General features: G+C 34.1%; 1 protein-coding gene across 14 annotated transcripts in view; it reads left to right on the forward strand.

Annotated features, from left to right (window-relative positions):
• The window catches only part of LOC114328625 (uncharacterized), an 895,031-nt gene that overhangs the window by 555,101 nt on the left and 326,023 nt on the right, over nt 1–13,907 (forward strand). For 13 of the 14 annotated variants that reach the window (XM_050655804.1, XM_028277517.2, XM_028277519.2 and 10 more), the window contains one exon: nt 532–4,152. In XM_050655804.1, coding sequence (XP_050511761.1) covers nt 532–4,152 — 3,621 coding nt within the window. The remainder of the gene's footprint in view (nt 1–531; nt 4,153–13,907) is intronic. The other variant, XM_028277532.2, reaches the window with a different exon arrangement.

Here is a 13,907-nt window from a genome sequence, read left to right on the forward strand (position 1 = left end):
ATTCGAGCACTTCAAATTGTCGATTTTTATTGGCCTCGTGATAATTTTACATTAGATTCGTTTATTATGGTTAATTGTCTTAAATATGACAGTTGTCAAAACTAGGAAATTCGTTGTAAATAAACAGAAACAATCTACCTAAAAATATTTCCAGTATAATAATATAGGTAGAAAATTCCCACTAAAATAATAATCGGATTGGACAGAATTAAGTATGTGATGAAAAATCTTACTGCACAATTGGAAATTAAAATCATTAAAAAATAATCGTTATAATAATAATTTATCTCTTAATTTCTAAGTAATGCATATTTTTAACCCTGCATAAGTATTTTATTTAATTACTACTGGGGTAGATATAACGCGACTCCATTACAAACATAATTAATTACCTGTTAAAAATACCACCAAACAAAAACAAGAAACACCTCTCGAAAGTATCTACTGCCTTCTTGCTTCACACTTTCCTTATCGGTATTTACCTTACAAATCCAAACATCCTGTTTCTGAACTTGAAATTCACCCATATAGGCATATGTAGCTGTACTCCAGGCCAAGACAACATAGATAAACAACACGTAATAGATAACATGAACGATAACCAGAGCAGTTCAAGATCAAAGCGACGAAGACAGCGCCGAAAAAATCATCGAAATAATTCCGAATCTACGCAAGATAATACGCAAAATAATACGCAAAATACTTTAACTAGCGTCGAGACTGAGAAATACGAAAATGTTGTTAATGAGATTAAAAATATTAAAGAAGACTATATCGTACAATCTCCCGGTGAACTTTCAAAAATTAATAGCGGTAAAAAAACAATTGTGAAACCAGTTAAAAGCCGAAGTTTAGACGATGATGATATGGTAAAAATTCAAGAGGTGTCTGAACTAAGTGAAACAGAAGACAGAGAAAGTCAAGCAATAGTTTCAGAAGCATCTGAAAGTGAAGTTGAATGGGAAGAAACGGCTACTTTAGATATTCCACCTCCCCTTCATGGCTCTTTAAGTACCTTTACACTACCTCTCGAAGTATGCAGTAGTGAACAAATAACTTTGCTGTCTCCCGAAGAAGAGAAAAGTTTGCGCGATTTTCTCGGAAGTCTTAATTTAGTAAACGGTCCAGAAGAAGCCGCGAATAAAGTATACGAAAAGAACTCAATAGAAAGTATTAAACTACGAAAAGCTAAAAAGAAGGCTGAATTAGACCAATATTTTTTTCCCATTTACCAAAATCCTCGTTATTTAGATGTAATTAGTGAAGAATCTAGTGATCGTGACAGTGACAGAGAACAAACAAACAAAACTCGTATTCTTAGGAAAGGAACCCCAGAACAAGACCTTTCTCCTGTACCTCCTAAAATTCCTCCCCGACCCAATCGCGAACGAAAAAATTATCTTCCCCCTATAGAACAAGCACCTGCAGTCTTAGTGGATACAAAACTGCTTGAAATTCCCACGAAGTCGGAAGCTATTTGTAGTACAACCATTACAACTGAAGAAGGTATAAGGCCAGAGGTTGAGGTCGTTTACCTAACTTCATCTGAAACAGATTCTACTGATGACGTGGATAGTGCCAGTAGCGATAGTTACGCCGTTGGTTCAGAAAGAAATAGTAGCAATGAAGATTTAAGTGAAAAAACATTAGTAAGTGTCAATGCTGAAATTTTAAATAGTAGCGAAGAACTGCATACTATAAAAAACAATAATGCACTGGATTTTTCTGTTGAAAATATGAATAAAGGAAACGAAACCTTAAAAAGTGAATTGTCCTCAAAGAGCTGCTTCACTATTAAAAGCAATAAAAGTTTCGATAACACAGAAGATACTGTAACTATAGACTGCTTCTCCCAATTAACACCTCCACCAACCCCTGAAAATGTATCTCCAAAAGAAACAAAATCTAATATTGAAATATACCATGGTGTCAACCAAAATAAGGCAGACACTAAACCTGTACCATTCGCAACAGTTATTAATGTTTCATCTAAAGGAGATCATGACACTCATGATACTCACAATAAAAAGGAAGATATTTTAGTAAGGAAAATAGGAATAGACGATACTACAAAATATTTAACAACTCTTGAAATTGATCCAAATGGAGAAACTATTTACACCAACAGCATAAGTCCACCTCCTCCTTCAAGATCTAGGTCCTCCTCCAGAAGTGGAAGCTCAAGCCGAGAAAGTTCTCAGTGTACAGCTAAATATAATCCATCAGTGTCGTCAATAACTGACGTTCTGTCACTAGCAAAAAGTGAAGAAACCAACTACTACCAAGCATTAACTCTTAGGGAAATATGTTTGAAGTTTCTACTAGCATTTCCTTTTGGGAAAGAAATTTTAGAAGAACTGGCTGACGTTTCCAAATATATAGAATCCTACACTAGATCCCTGCCTAGCACTGTGTTACCTAAACTAGTTCCTAACTTAGCACCGTTTGTTGACAAAGCACATACAAACAATAATATTCTTTCTTATAACCTTTCAGTCCATTTACCCTCCAAAAAACTGCAACATGAGGATATCATTGCTATGAACAGCACTGTAAATGAAACTCAAGAAAATCTCAAAAATAGTCTTAAAAGTAGCCATAAGGTAGTCACTCAACTTGATAAACAAGAAGTACCAGGAAATGACGTTAAAATAGATAATTCTAAGTTATCTACTTCTATAGAGAGAATAATACCAATTCAGATAGAAACGTCTTCTACTAAGGAAACGTCAAAAGTTGATTCTACATCTCGAGAATTTAATATTCCTATACATATCGAAAAAGGGTGTGAAAGAACAATTCCAATAGGGATTGAGGCAAATGAAAAACAAGACGCAAAAGATCAAAACAGCAACGTGACCAAAGAACGAATAATTCCTGTGCAAATTGAACAAAAATGTCAATCAGATAAGAATATCTCAAAGAAACATGAAGTAAATATACCAATTAAAACGGACGTGTCAAATTGTCCAAGTAAAGAATTTTTAATACCAATCACAAGGGAAAATGTTAATATCAAAGATAATGAAATAAAAAACGTGGACAACATGTTAAAGAAAGAGGTAAATATTCCAATAATAAAAGATTGGGTTGCACTACCCACTGAAAAGGATCCAAACGTTTTAATGTGTTTATCGCCTAAACAAAAGGATCAACTTGAAAAATCTAAACAGATTCCTGATGAAGCAGGAAAGTTACTAGAACTACATGAAAAATTCATGAACAGAAGAAGTTGCCACGAAGATGTTAGAAAAGAATCTCAAGAAAAAGTCACTGTCACAACTAACGTACCGGAGACCTCCAGTAGATTATTATCTATAATAAGAGAAGAACCGTCAACGATTACTGATGATAAAGACTACATATTTTTTATTGAAAAAGAACCAAAACCTAGTTGCATGGCTACATTACCCCGCGATACGAATAAAGCGCGCCTGAACGCTAAAGATTTAAGCGAATGGCTTAATTTAGCTCGAAACAAAAGTATGAGTGAAAGCAACTTGACCACCGTTCCAGATATTCCCGAAAATAACTTAAGAAAGTATTTCAATACACCTGCGGCGCCTATAAGACGTACGTCGTTGCCTCACGATATTTACGAAAAGCAAATGATTTACATTCAAGAGAAAGAGCGAGAAATCCAACGGCAATTAGAAGCCCTCGAGGAGGAAAAGAGAAAAATGAATGCCGATATGGCACCCTCGAAGCAATTTCACGCGGAAGACTACAATTTTTCTCGCAAGGGCGATTTCGCGGAGTCTAAAAAAAGACCCGTGTCTATGCCCCTGATTCCGACTGAATATTTTCGTCAACAAATGTACGAAGAGTATATGGATAAGTTTGCCGAGCGTGAAGAACGTAAACAACATAAAATTATTAAGGTCACGTCGTCCAAGGACGTACACGAGGATGATCAAAAAACCATCACAGCCAAGGAAATAATTCATCCGGTACAAATAGAAGACGAATTTATGAACAAAGTGAAACAAAAGCAGCAAGAGGGTGTATTAGAAAACCGAAAAAGTGAAGAAACAGAAAAAGCAAGCAGCACGAAAGAAGATGATGAACCTCCCGTTTTGGTAATGGACGGTGAAAAGTTAAAGGAGGCCAGAGAACTACCCAAACATTTGCAGGAGTTCGTGGGACCAGACGGTAAGTTGATCTGTTGTTTTGACTAATTGTGTTGATTTTGTTTTGTACTAATGATAAACTTGTGAATGAATAAATCTGCGTTTGTATTTTATCGGCTTCAAACATGTGCTTGTGTACTTTGTGATGTTTTTTTAACATTGACGCAAGCTTTCGATCTGCAGTGTTCTAAGTTAAGCTAAATTTATATTTTTAAACCGGGTTATATGAATACCTAACACCGGAGACTGTTACTGTTCGGAGGATATTTTATTATACAATCGGGTGCTTGAAAATGACGTAACGCCGCGGAATAATATTACCAATAAATGTTTGATTGAATATTTTATTACAGTGTTTTAATGGGGAAATATAAAATGTTGGTTATTTCAAAATAATGTTATTTTAAATTGATCTGTTTTAATCAATGTTTTTAATTGGTTATATTTTTAACTCAGATTAAAAACAGTCTAAAAAATTTTTGTCAAAATATTTTTAGGTTTATTTTTATATTTTTAATGTGTACTTTCTTACTCATATATTATAATTACGAAATTTTTAGGTCAGTCAATCAATTAGCCTACATTCGTTCACTGCTGAACGTAGGCCTTCCGTAAAATTGTCAACCTTTCTTTGTCTTGCTTGAGCTTATTTTATCCAATTTGTGGTGATGCGCTGTATATCATCCGTCCATCTAATCGGTGGTCGTCCTCTACTTCGATATGTCTGCAATATTCGGCCCAAGCTCATTTAGCTATTCTTTCAACTGCATCCGCGCCTTCTGCTCTTCTTCTTATTTCTATGTTTGGTACTTTATCTCTGATGGTAATACCTATCATTGATCTTTTCATAGCATGTTGTGTAACTGTTATTTTATTTATTGTTCCTTTTGTCAGAGTTAGTGTTACCGAACCACATGTAAGAACCCGTAAAGCACATTGGTCACGAACCTTCCTTTTCAAACAAACTGGAACATTAGACTTGAAAATATTGTTCACCAATCTACCAGAGACCTACCCTTCTCCTTATTTAGTTGTCTGATTATCTCTGCTTTCTTCTTTAAATTATCTTCGTATTAACAAGCTGATGAAATGTTTCTCGGTCGGCAGCTATATGAAACAATTCCTCAACCGTTCGACCTGTCCATTGTCTAATGTTACGCAGCCAGGTCAGTTGTTTTTGTCCAACATCGCGTTTTCCTTCGATTTTGCCCTGAATGATCAACCGGAGTAAGCGATATTTAGGTCCTCTCATTATATGACCGAAGTAATGAACCTTTCTCATTTTTATAACGTTGATCAAGTCTCGCTCTTTGTGCATGGTCTCCAGCACAGGTTCGTTGGATATGTGTGCTGTCCAAGGGATTCTGAGCATGCGACGGTAACACCACAACTCAAACGTTTCTAATCTGTTAAGATTCTTCATTTTTGTTGTTCAGGTTTCACATCCATAGAACAAAATGGATCAGACGTAACACTTTCCTACTCTTAAGGTACGTATCCATACAAGGGTGTAGCAGCTCCACATAGTGGATATGTTGGTGAGCACCGCACGGCGCTCACCCTCTTCGATCCAAGCGGTTTGCGGTTTATATGTAGGGGAGTGTATGCCGTATCTATTTGAGCAGCTACACCGAGCGCGGATCACCCTTGTATGGATACGTAACTTTAGATGTATGATCAATGACAGAAATCTACTGCACAATACAGAACGCCAGCGATTAAAGCTTTTTCGTGCAAGTTCTACTCGAAATCTCCTCATCACTTTCAACCGTGCAGTCAATCCAGCTACGCAGCTATCTAAAGTGTTCCACCCTTTACAGGATTTTGTTATCTAATTTTAGTGGTGAGTCTTCGATATTAATTTTTCCCACCACCATACATTTCTTTGCGTTGATTGTTAAGCTCTTTGCGGTACATTCGTTGTGTACAGCGTTCAACAGGGTGATTCTGATTATCTCGGCCTAAGCGAATATCATGCCGTAGATATTTGTAAGCTACATATTTGGTTTTATTTTTATGTACGTGTTGTTAAATTCGTATATTCAACGGTTTATGTCTTTATTCTATCTTAGCAATATTTCAAATTTCCTCTGTGGTCTGTTTTGTACTTTTTTATTTCCTATAATTTCTACATTGTATATACTATAGACTTATATACTATACATACTATTTCACTTTTGTAAAAAATAAAGTGCTGTTATCTTTTTTATTATATTTTTTGAAAATTCAGTTTTATTTAGCGACCAAGATATTCTTCTCCTTTATGGTCCATGGTCCTCTCGTTACAAATACCTTGTCATGAAGAATAAGTTACAAAAAACAATATCTCTGTTCATTTCTGATAACATGCCCACGATATTCCAATTTGCGCTCTTTGTACCCTCTCAGAATAATACACTGGTGTCTGACACCGGTGTGCAATTGCAGCAAAGAATTGTTGAGCCACTAAAATCAGCCAGACACTAAAACTGGTTCGTCTGTAGTCGTTCATTTAAAACAATGCTTTGCTGCAAGTGGCAGTGTCTTAGTCTAAAAGAGTACTTTGATTATTTTAATAATCTCGCATTCATTGGCCTTTCTACGCAGTACCTCAACATTGGTTACACAATCCACCCATGAAATTCTTAAGATACGTCTGTAACACCACATCTCGAGGGTCTTGAGTTTTCTTAAAGAAGCTTCAGAAAGTCTCCAGGTTTCTGCTCCATATGTTAATGTAGAAAACACATAGATCTAATAATAGAGATTTTGGTACCAAGTGGTAAATTGTGACTTTTGAAAAGAGACTTTATCTTTAGAATCTTGCTTTCCCTATACGTAGTTTTATTTTAATAAAGTGGTCCAATTGGCTGTTTGTGTTGGTACCAAAGTATGTATTCTATATCTAATCAAAATATCCATTTTATATCAATCTTATTTTACACTCATGACATACGCCAATGAAAACAGCTTAATTTTTTACTTTATCTTATATTTTCGTGTTCATATAATTATTTTATTAAATCTTGGTTTTACAACTACTATTCATTCGTTGGTGTGTAGCCATAACACGCTCAGAATCGAATGCCAGTGTTCACGTTTTATAATGATACACTGTTTTCGGGCTTTTAAGTCGGGGCTAGAAATTATCTGTTCTTGTAAGTAGTAAGGTAAGATTTTACGAAATTTACGTTTTGGTAATTTACACGTATTAATATTAACATGTCAGAGGTGTTAATTTGAAATCTGTTCAATTACAGTAAATCTGATGTAATTTCACACTAGCTTTATATTTTACCTTCGAAGATGACAAGAAACCATTTTTATTGCTGATATGTAATTGAATCGATTATTGTTGAAAGGAGGTAAGCGCCATTTTCTACTTTTCGAGTGACAGTAAAAAACCCTTCTTTCTTTCTTTCTTTATCCGTGTCATTTGATGTTGAAAGGAAGTAAGCACTAATGCACTGCATGGATATAGTTTATACTACAAAACTGCATTTAACACCAAATGATGTGCATATAAAAAGAGAGAAGGGTTTTTTACTATAACTCGAAAAGTTTAAAATGGTGCTTACCCCCTTTCAACAATAAACGATTCAATTGAGTTTAAAAATTGATCCTTCTAGTTTATAAAACGCTTCTTATAATATTTGGAAGTGTCGTTTATGCAGTAAGATATAGACAAAAATTTAACTGACTATTGTTCAGTTTCATAATCTTATGGCGTTTTTATACTTACTTTATTATTTGTATTTTTTGAAACAGAAAAACTATTACAATTCATTTTAACTATATAGGCAATAAGAAAAACAATGTATGCAAAAGAATCGATTATAAACAAGCAAGAAGAGTTAATAGAGCACTTAGCAAAAATAGAGGCCAAATCAAATCTAGCTTATTGCATGAAATTGATGACTCCCTTAGTCTAGCTAAAGGTTTCTTATTCCAAACAGGTTTGTCGATGATGCTTAAATTTTGTACAGACAAATTAAAATTCTAGATGGCAGACAGAATGGCTCTGGTTCAATTAAAGGAATAATAACTGCTTCTTTACAAAGGTTATCACTTATCACTTATCAGCAACACTATTATCAACATTATTTGGTATACTTACACTTGTAATAAACAATTTAATTCTTTTTTTTAATTCCTTCTTTTTGCATTCTACTTTATTTAATTAGCAACACAGGCAACATCTGAATTTTACAATTTACTTTTCTTTTATAGGAAATTTAATTTTAGTTCACGTTTTATCGATAACATTTTTCCCTAAAGTAAATGTTTTCGAGATTAATGACAAAATGTTTACATATTTATATTCACTGCTGTAAAGGTGGATGCTCACAAAAAACCGTTTAAGGAAGTTTACCAATATGTGAGACACCAAGTTAACTTCGACGATATTCTTCGCACTATCTAAAATTGATAAATAGGTTGTAAATCATAAAATCTGGATAATTTTTATTATAACTTGATAAAAATTATTTTGACATCAATTACGGTGGTATTTACATACAAGGAGAAGTTATACATGCTAGAAGGGAAATACTTCCTGACTAGCAAGGAAAGTAAAGTAAGTCATGTCCCGATTGTTTTAAAGGTTAGAAATTTATAAATTATCTTAATTAATAAGTAAAAGATACCATAGCATTTAGCAAAAAGAAACACCGGAATAAATTGATTTTTAAATGCAACACCTAGAGACTTGCAACTTTTTGAATTGTGTTCAGGATGATGTCAGGAAGAAAGTCTACTGTAGATCTTCTTCAAGTGCCATCTCCGCGACGGAGGTCGGCAATCATCATAGCTATTCGGACCTTGGAGACGGCTGCTCTGAAAAGTTCGTTTGATGTACATCCGTACCATTCTCTCAGGTTGCGCAGCCACGATATTCTGCGTCTCCCTATGCTTCTTTTTCCTTGAATCTTTCCCTGCATAATGAAATGCACAGTTTCATAGAGCATAAACATGTTAAAGTGCATAAACATGTTAAAATAAGTGTATTAAGGGCCAGATTTTGTTATTCGATGGTTTTTGGAGCTGCTTAACACGACTATTATATCAGAACCGATCTACGGAGCACCTCGTGCCCAGGGTCACAGCTAAAACACGTCATCTGGGGGTTCGAGGGTTATCGGCACCAAATTGATGCCAGCAGATTACCTGGAGGTTTTTGGAGTCACTGAACATGAAAACACCTTCATAAACAACCCCTAGAGCACCTGGTGCCCAGTATCACTGCCAAAGCATGTGATCTTCGGGAGTTTCGAGGGTTTTCGGCATTGAGTTGATGCAAATAGAGTACTCTAGGGGCTTTTGGGGTTGCTGAAAACGAATATGCTATCAGAACCGACACCTGGAGCACCTGGTGTCAAGGGCCACGTCATCTTATGGAGTTTCTAGTAATTTTGGCCTTAAAATTGATGAAAAGGGATTACACGAGGGGTTTTTGGGGTTACCAAACCCGAATACGCCATCAGAACTGACCTCCGGAGCAAATGGTGCCCACGGTCACTGTTAAGGGACGTCATCCTCTGGAGTTCCAAAGGTTTTCGTTCTTGAATGTATGCAAATAAATTACAGGGCGGTTTTTGGGGTCGCTGAATACGAATACGCCTTCAGAACCGATTTCGGGCCACCTGGTGCCCAAGGTCACTGCTAAGGCATGTTATCTTCTGAAGTTTAGAGAGTTTTTAGGCACAAGGTGCACCGGTGATAGGTTCTGATGGCGTATTCGTGTTCAGCGACCCCAAGAACCACCCTAGTCACAAAATATAGCTCTTAATACAATTATTTTGACATGTTTATGCACTTTTGGATGCATTTTATACACTTTAAAATGCAAATATGTATTTCCACTCATGTGCCTATAGTAGACTTAATTCATGACAACATTCTGAACAAAATTCAAAAAGTTACAAGTCTCTAGGTGCTGTATTTAAAAATTGATTCATTTTGTGCTAAATGCCCTGGTCTAAAATCTGCGATATACGAAAAGATTAGTCATAAATTATACCACATATTCTGGGGTCAAAAATAGATTGATTGAACCTCACTTACCTATATACAATAGTGCACACAAAAAAAGTTACAGCCCTTTGAAGTTACAAAATGAAAATCGATTTTTTTTCATATATCGAAAACTCTTAGAGATTTTTTATTGAAAATGGACATGAGGCATTCTTATGGCAGCAACATCTTAAAAGAAATAAAGTGAAATTTGTGCACCCCATAAAAATTGTATGGGGGTTTTGTTACCTTCAACCCCCCCAAACTTCTGTGTACGTTCCAATTAAATTATTATTGTGGCACCATTAGTTAACCACTATGTTTTTAAAACTTTTTTCTCTCTTAGTAATTTTTCGATAAGCCAGTGTTTATCGAGATATTTTGAATATTTGTCGAATCCACCACATATTTGTATATGGTTAAGAACGATTATAGACCTGTTAATAATCTGAAAATTTATTTATAATTTACATTTTTAGGTATATTTTGAAAAAGAAGCCGCATCTCGATAAATGGTGACTTATCAAAAAAAGACTAAGAGGCAAAAAAGTTTTAAAAACACTGTGTTTAACTAATGGTACCACAATAATAGTTTAATTGGAACGTACCAAACATTTGGGGGGTTTAAAGGAACAAAATCCCCATAAATTTTTTACGTAAATATATTAAAAAAGAAGCAACATCACGATAAAAACTGGCTTATCGAAAAAGTACTAAGAGGCAAAAAAAGTTTAAAAACGTTGTGTTTAACTAATGGTACCACAATAATAAATTAATTGGAACGTACACAAAAGTTTGGGGGGTTTAAGGGAACAAAATCCCCATAAAATTTTTATGTGGTGGACTAATTTCACTATAATTTTGTTTTAACATTTTCCTGCCATAAGGACGGTACATGTCCATTTTCAATAAAAAATCTCTAATAGTTTTCGATATATTGAAAAAAATCGATTTTCATTTTATAACTTCAAAGGGCTGTAACTTTTTTTATGAGCACATTTGTAGTTAGGTTCAATCAAATTATTTTTGACCCCAGAATGTGTGGTATAATTTATGACCAATATTTTCGGCATAATTAATTAGAAATAAAAATGGAGAGCGAAGTAATTTTTTTGTATAGTCCTTTTTTAAAAAGAAACATAAGCTGTTTTTTAATCCTTTTGTAAAGATTCTATTCCTTTCAATTATATTCAAAGGAGTCAGTCATCAAACTTGGATCAAAATTTTTTATGAAAAATAAAATAAAATCAAATAGGTACATATCTTGATTTTAATTTGTCTGTATAACCAAACATACCACATAATTTACCTAATAACAATAGTATAAGATATACATCATACCCATTGTTTTAACAATGAAATATCGCAGTTGCATATTGTAGACTCATTATGAACATTTGGAGTACGTCATGAACATTTCATGTCTGATGATGGAACTTTAGCCACCTTCATATAATTACATTTTAAAGATAAGAAGTGAATAATTCCAGAACGATATTTAACAATTTAAATTGAATCTGAACTGAGTGCCATATAGGTATTTTGATCTAACCGTTTATTAGACCCTTTCATTTCATTGATCACAATATCTAGCTTCCCTGCCAGCGTATATGCCAATATTATAGTGGAGGATCCGATATAAGGTCGATTTGCACCGATCTGTTTAATGAATAAAAATTATTGGATATGTAACTTAGCATATTAACAATAACAAAAACCAAGGGTTGCCCGACCTAATCTTGTTCTAACTATAATAAATTAATTATTAAAAAATGTCATTTTTTTATTAATTAAAAATAATTCGACCTGGGCAGACGTTACATCTTATTTTTGGAATCATTCTAAACAAAAAAGGATTTTTGTAATTTTTCTCTAAAGTTGATCGTTTTCGAGTTATAAAAAATGTAAAACTGAAAAAAGAACGAAAGATGACAATTTTCAAGGCTCGAAAACACAAGTAAAAATTATCATTTTTGTACTCGTCAAGTACATAAATTCAAGTTCAAACCTTTTTCTATCAGGTCTCGATAAGAATGAATTTTAGCCATGTTTTATTCTAAAACATATTTTTTTAATAGTTAATAAGGAAGGTTTCTTATGGCGAGACGGGCATTAACAACTAAAAAACAATGTTTCAGAATGAAATAAATCCAAAAAACTTATCACGAACTGGTAGAATAAGGTATATAATAATGTAATAATTTGAACTTGAATTTAGGTACTTCGTAATTTCAAAAATGATATTTTATACTTATATTTTTGTAGTTCTTTGAAGTTCTTTTTTAAATTTTAAATTGTTTATAACTAGAAAACGATCAACTTTAGAGAAATATTACAAAAGAGCCTTTTTTGTTTAAAATGACCTAAAAAATCTCAAATAATATCTGCCCGGGCCCAAATTATTTTTTAATTCATAAAAAAATGTAATTTTTAAATTATTAATTAATTATAGTTAGAACAAGATTAGTTTGGGCAACCCTTGTTTTTTGTAATTTTGTTAACATGGTAAATTACATATCCAATAATTTTTAACCATTAAACAGATCGGTGCAAATCGACCTTATATCGTATCTTAGACTATTACAGTATCGTGTAGTTGTCCATTTAATTTACTAGGGCCATTCATAAAATAAGGTTCCCTATGCCGCTGAGAAAGAGTGCAACGTGCTGGGAGAAATATGGCAACACTGCCGTACACATCAACACTCACTCTCTCACACCCCACCAGTTTCGCCTCGCTGCATTGTTCAGTGTCGGCCTAGCAGCCTTTGAAGATGGAGGTCACGGTGGCTGTTACCGCCAATATAAAATTCATGCCGTGATACGTATGCAAAATGCATTTCGTCTATTGACATTCATCGTCAGTTAATCGAAGTTTATGGATAAAACTGCGTATCTGTTCAACATATTTATATGCATGTGTGTACCTGTGATAGGGGAGTCCAAGCCGGGATTTTTGGTGTTACTAGAGAGAGTCATAAAATCACATGGGGAGAAACATTGTACCCTGTAAATGTACCCCTACCATATATGGGCTCTTAATACAGAAAGTTCGTTAAGGGGGTCCGAAAAAAAATCTATCCTTAGAAAATCTCGAAATCGTCAGATTAAGATAAGGTAAGATAAGTACAAGCGGAACAGTGTATATTTAAAAAATCTGACGATTTTAGCGGTAGAACGTGTCACAAAGTTTCACAAAAACAAACGAATATTTCGCGAAATGAACGTTAGAGCAAAAAACTGAAAAACACGTGTTCAATATTTTTTAAAAATCTATCGAATGATATCAAACACGACCACCCACGGAGGTGGGGTGAGGATTACTTTAAAATCTTAGATAAGAGCCCCCATTTTTATTATAGATTTGGATTCCTTACGTAAAAATAAGTAACTTTTATTCGAGATATTTTTTCGAAATATGGAAATTATAATTGAAAAAACGATTGTTGGAATTGGAAAATTAAGTTAAAAAATGGAACGTTCCCACTAAAATGGAAAACTTAACTTTGTTTGGTTTTAGAACCTACTCTTCACAATCCAGTAGGTCCTCATAACGCCCGAGTAACTGCAAATTTAGCATACTTGCCTTTTCTACTATACATAATATAAATATGTTTATTACAAATAAGAAATAAATGTTCGGATTATCCGCGCGTTTCAATTATCCGTGCTGCATCCGGTCCCGTTCTACTTTATACAGGGTGTTTGGTAAAGAATGGGCCATAGCTTAACCTTAGATTCCTCAGCTTAAAATAGGTCGATTTAAGCTAACTTACCTTAGTACGA

Source organism: Diabrotica virgifera, chromosome 7, assembly GCF_917563875.1.
Source record: "Diabrotica virgifera virgifera chromosome 7, PGI_DIABVI_V3a".
NCBI classification, from domain to species: domain Eukaryota; kingdom Metazoa; phylum Arthropoda; class Insecta; order Coleoptera; family Chrysomelidae; genus Diabrotica; species Diabrotica virgifera.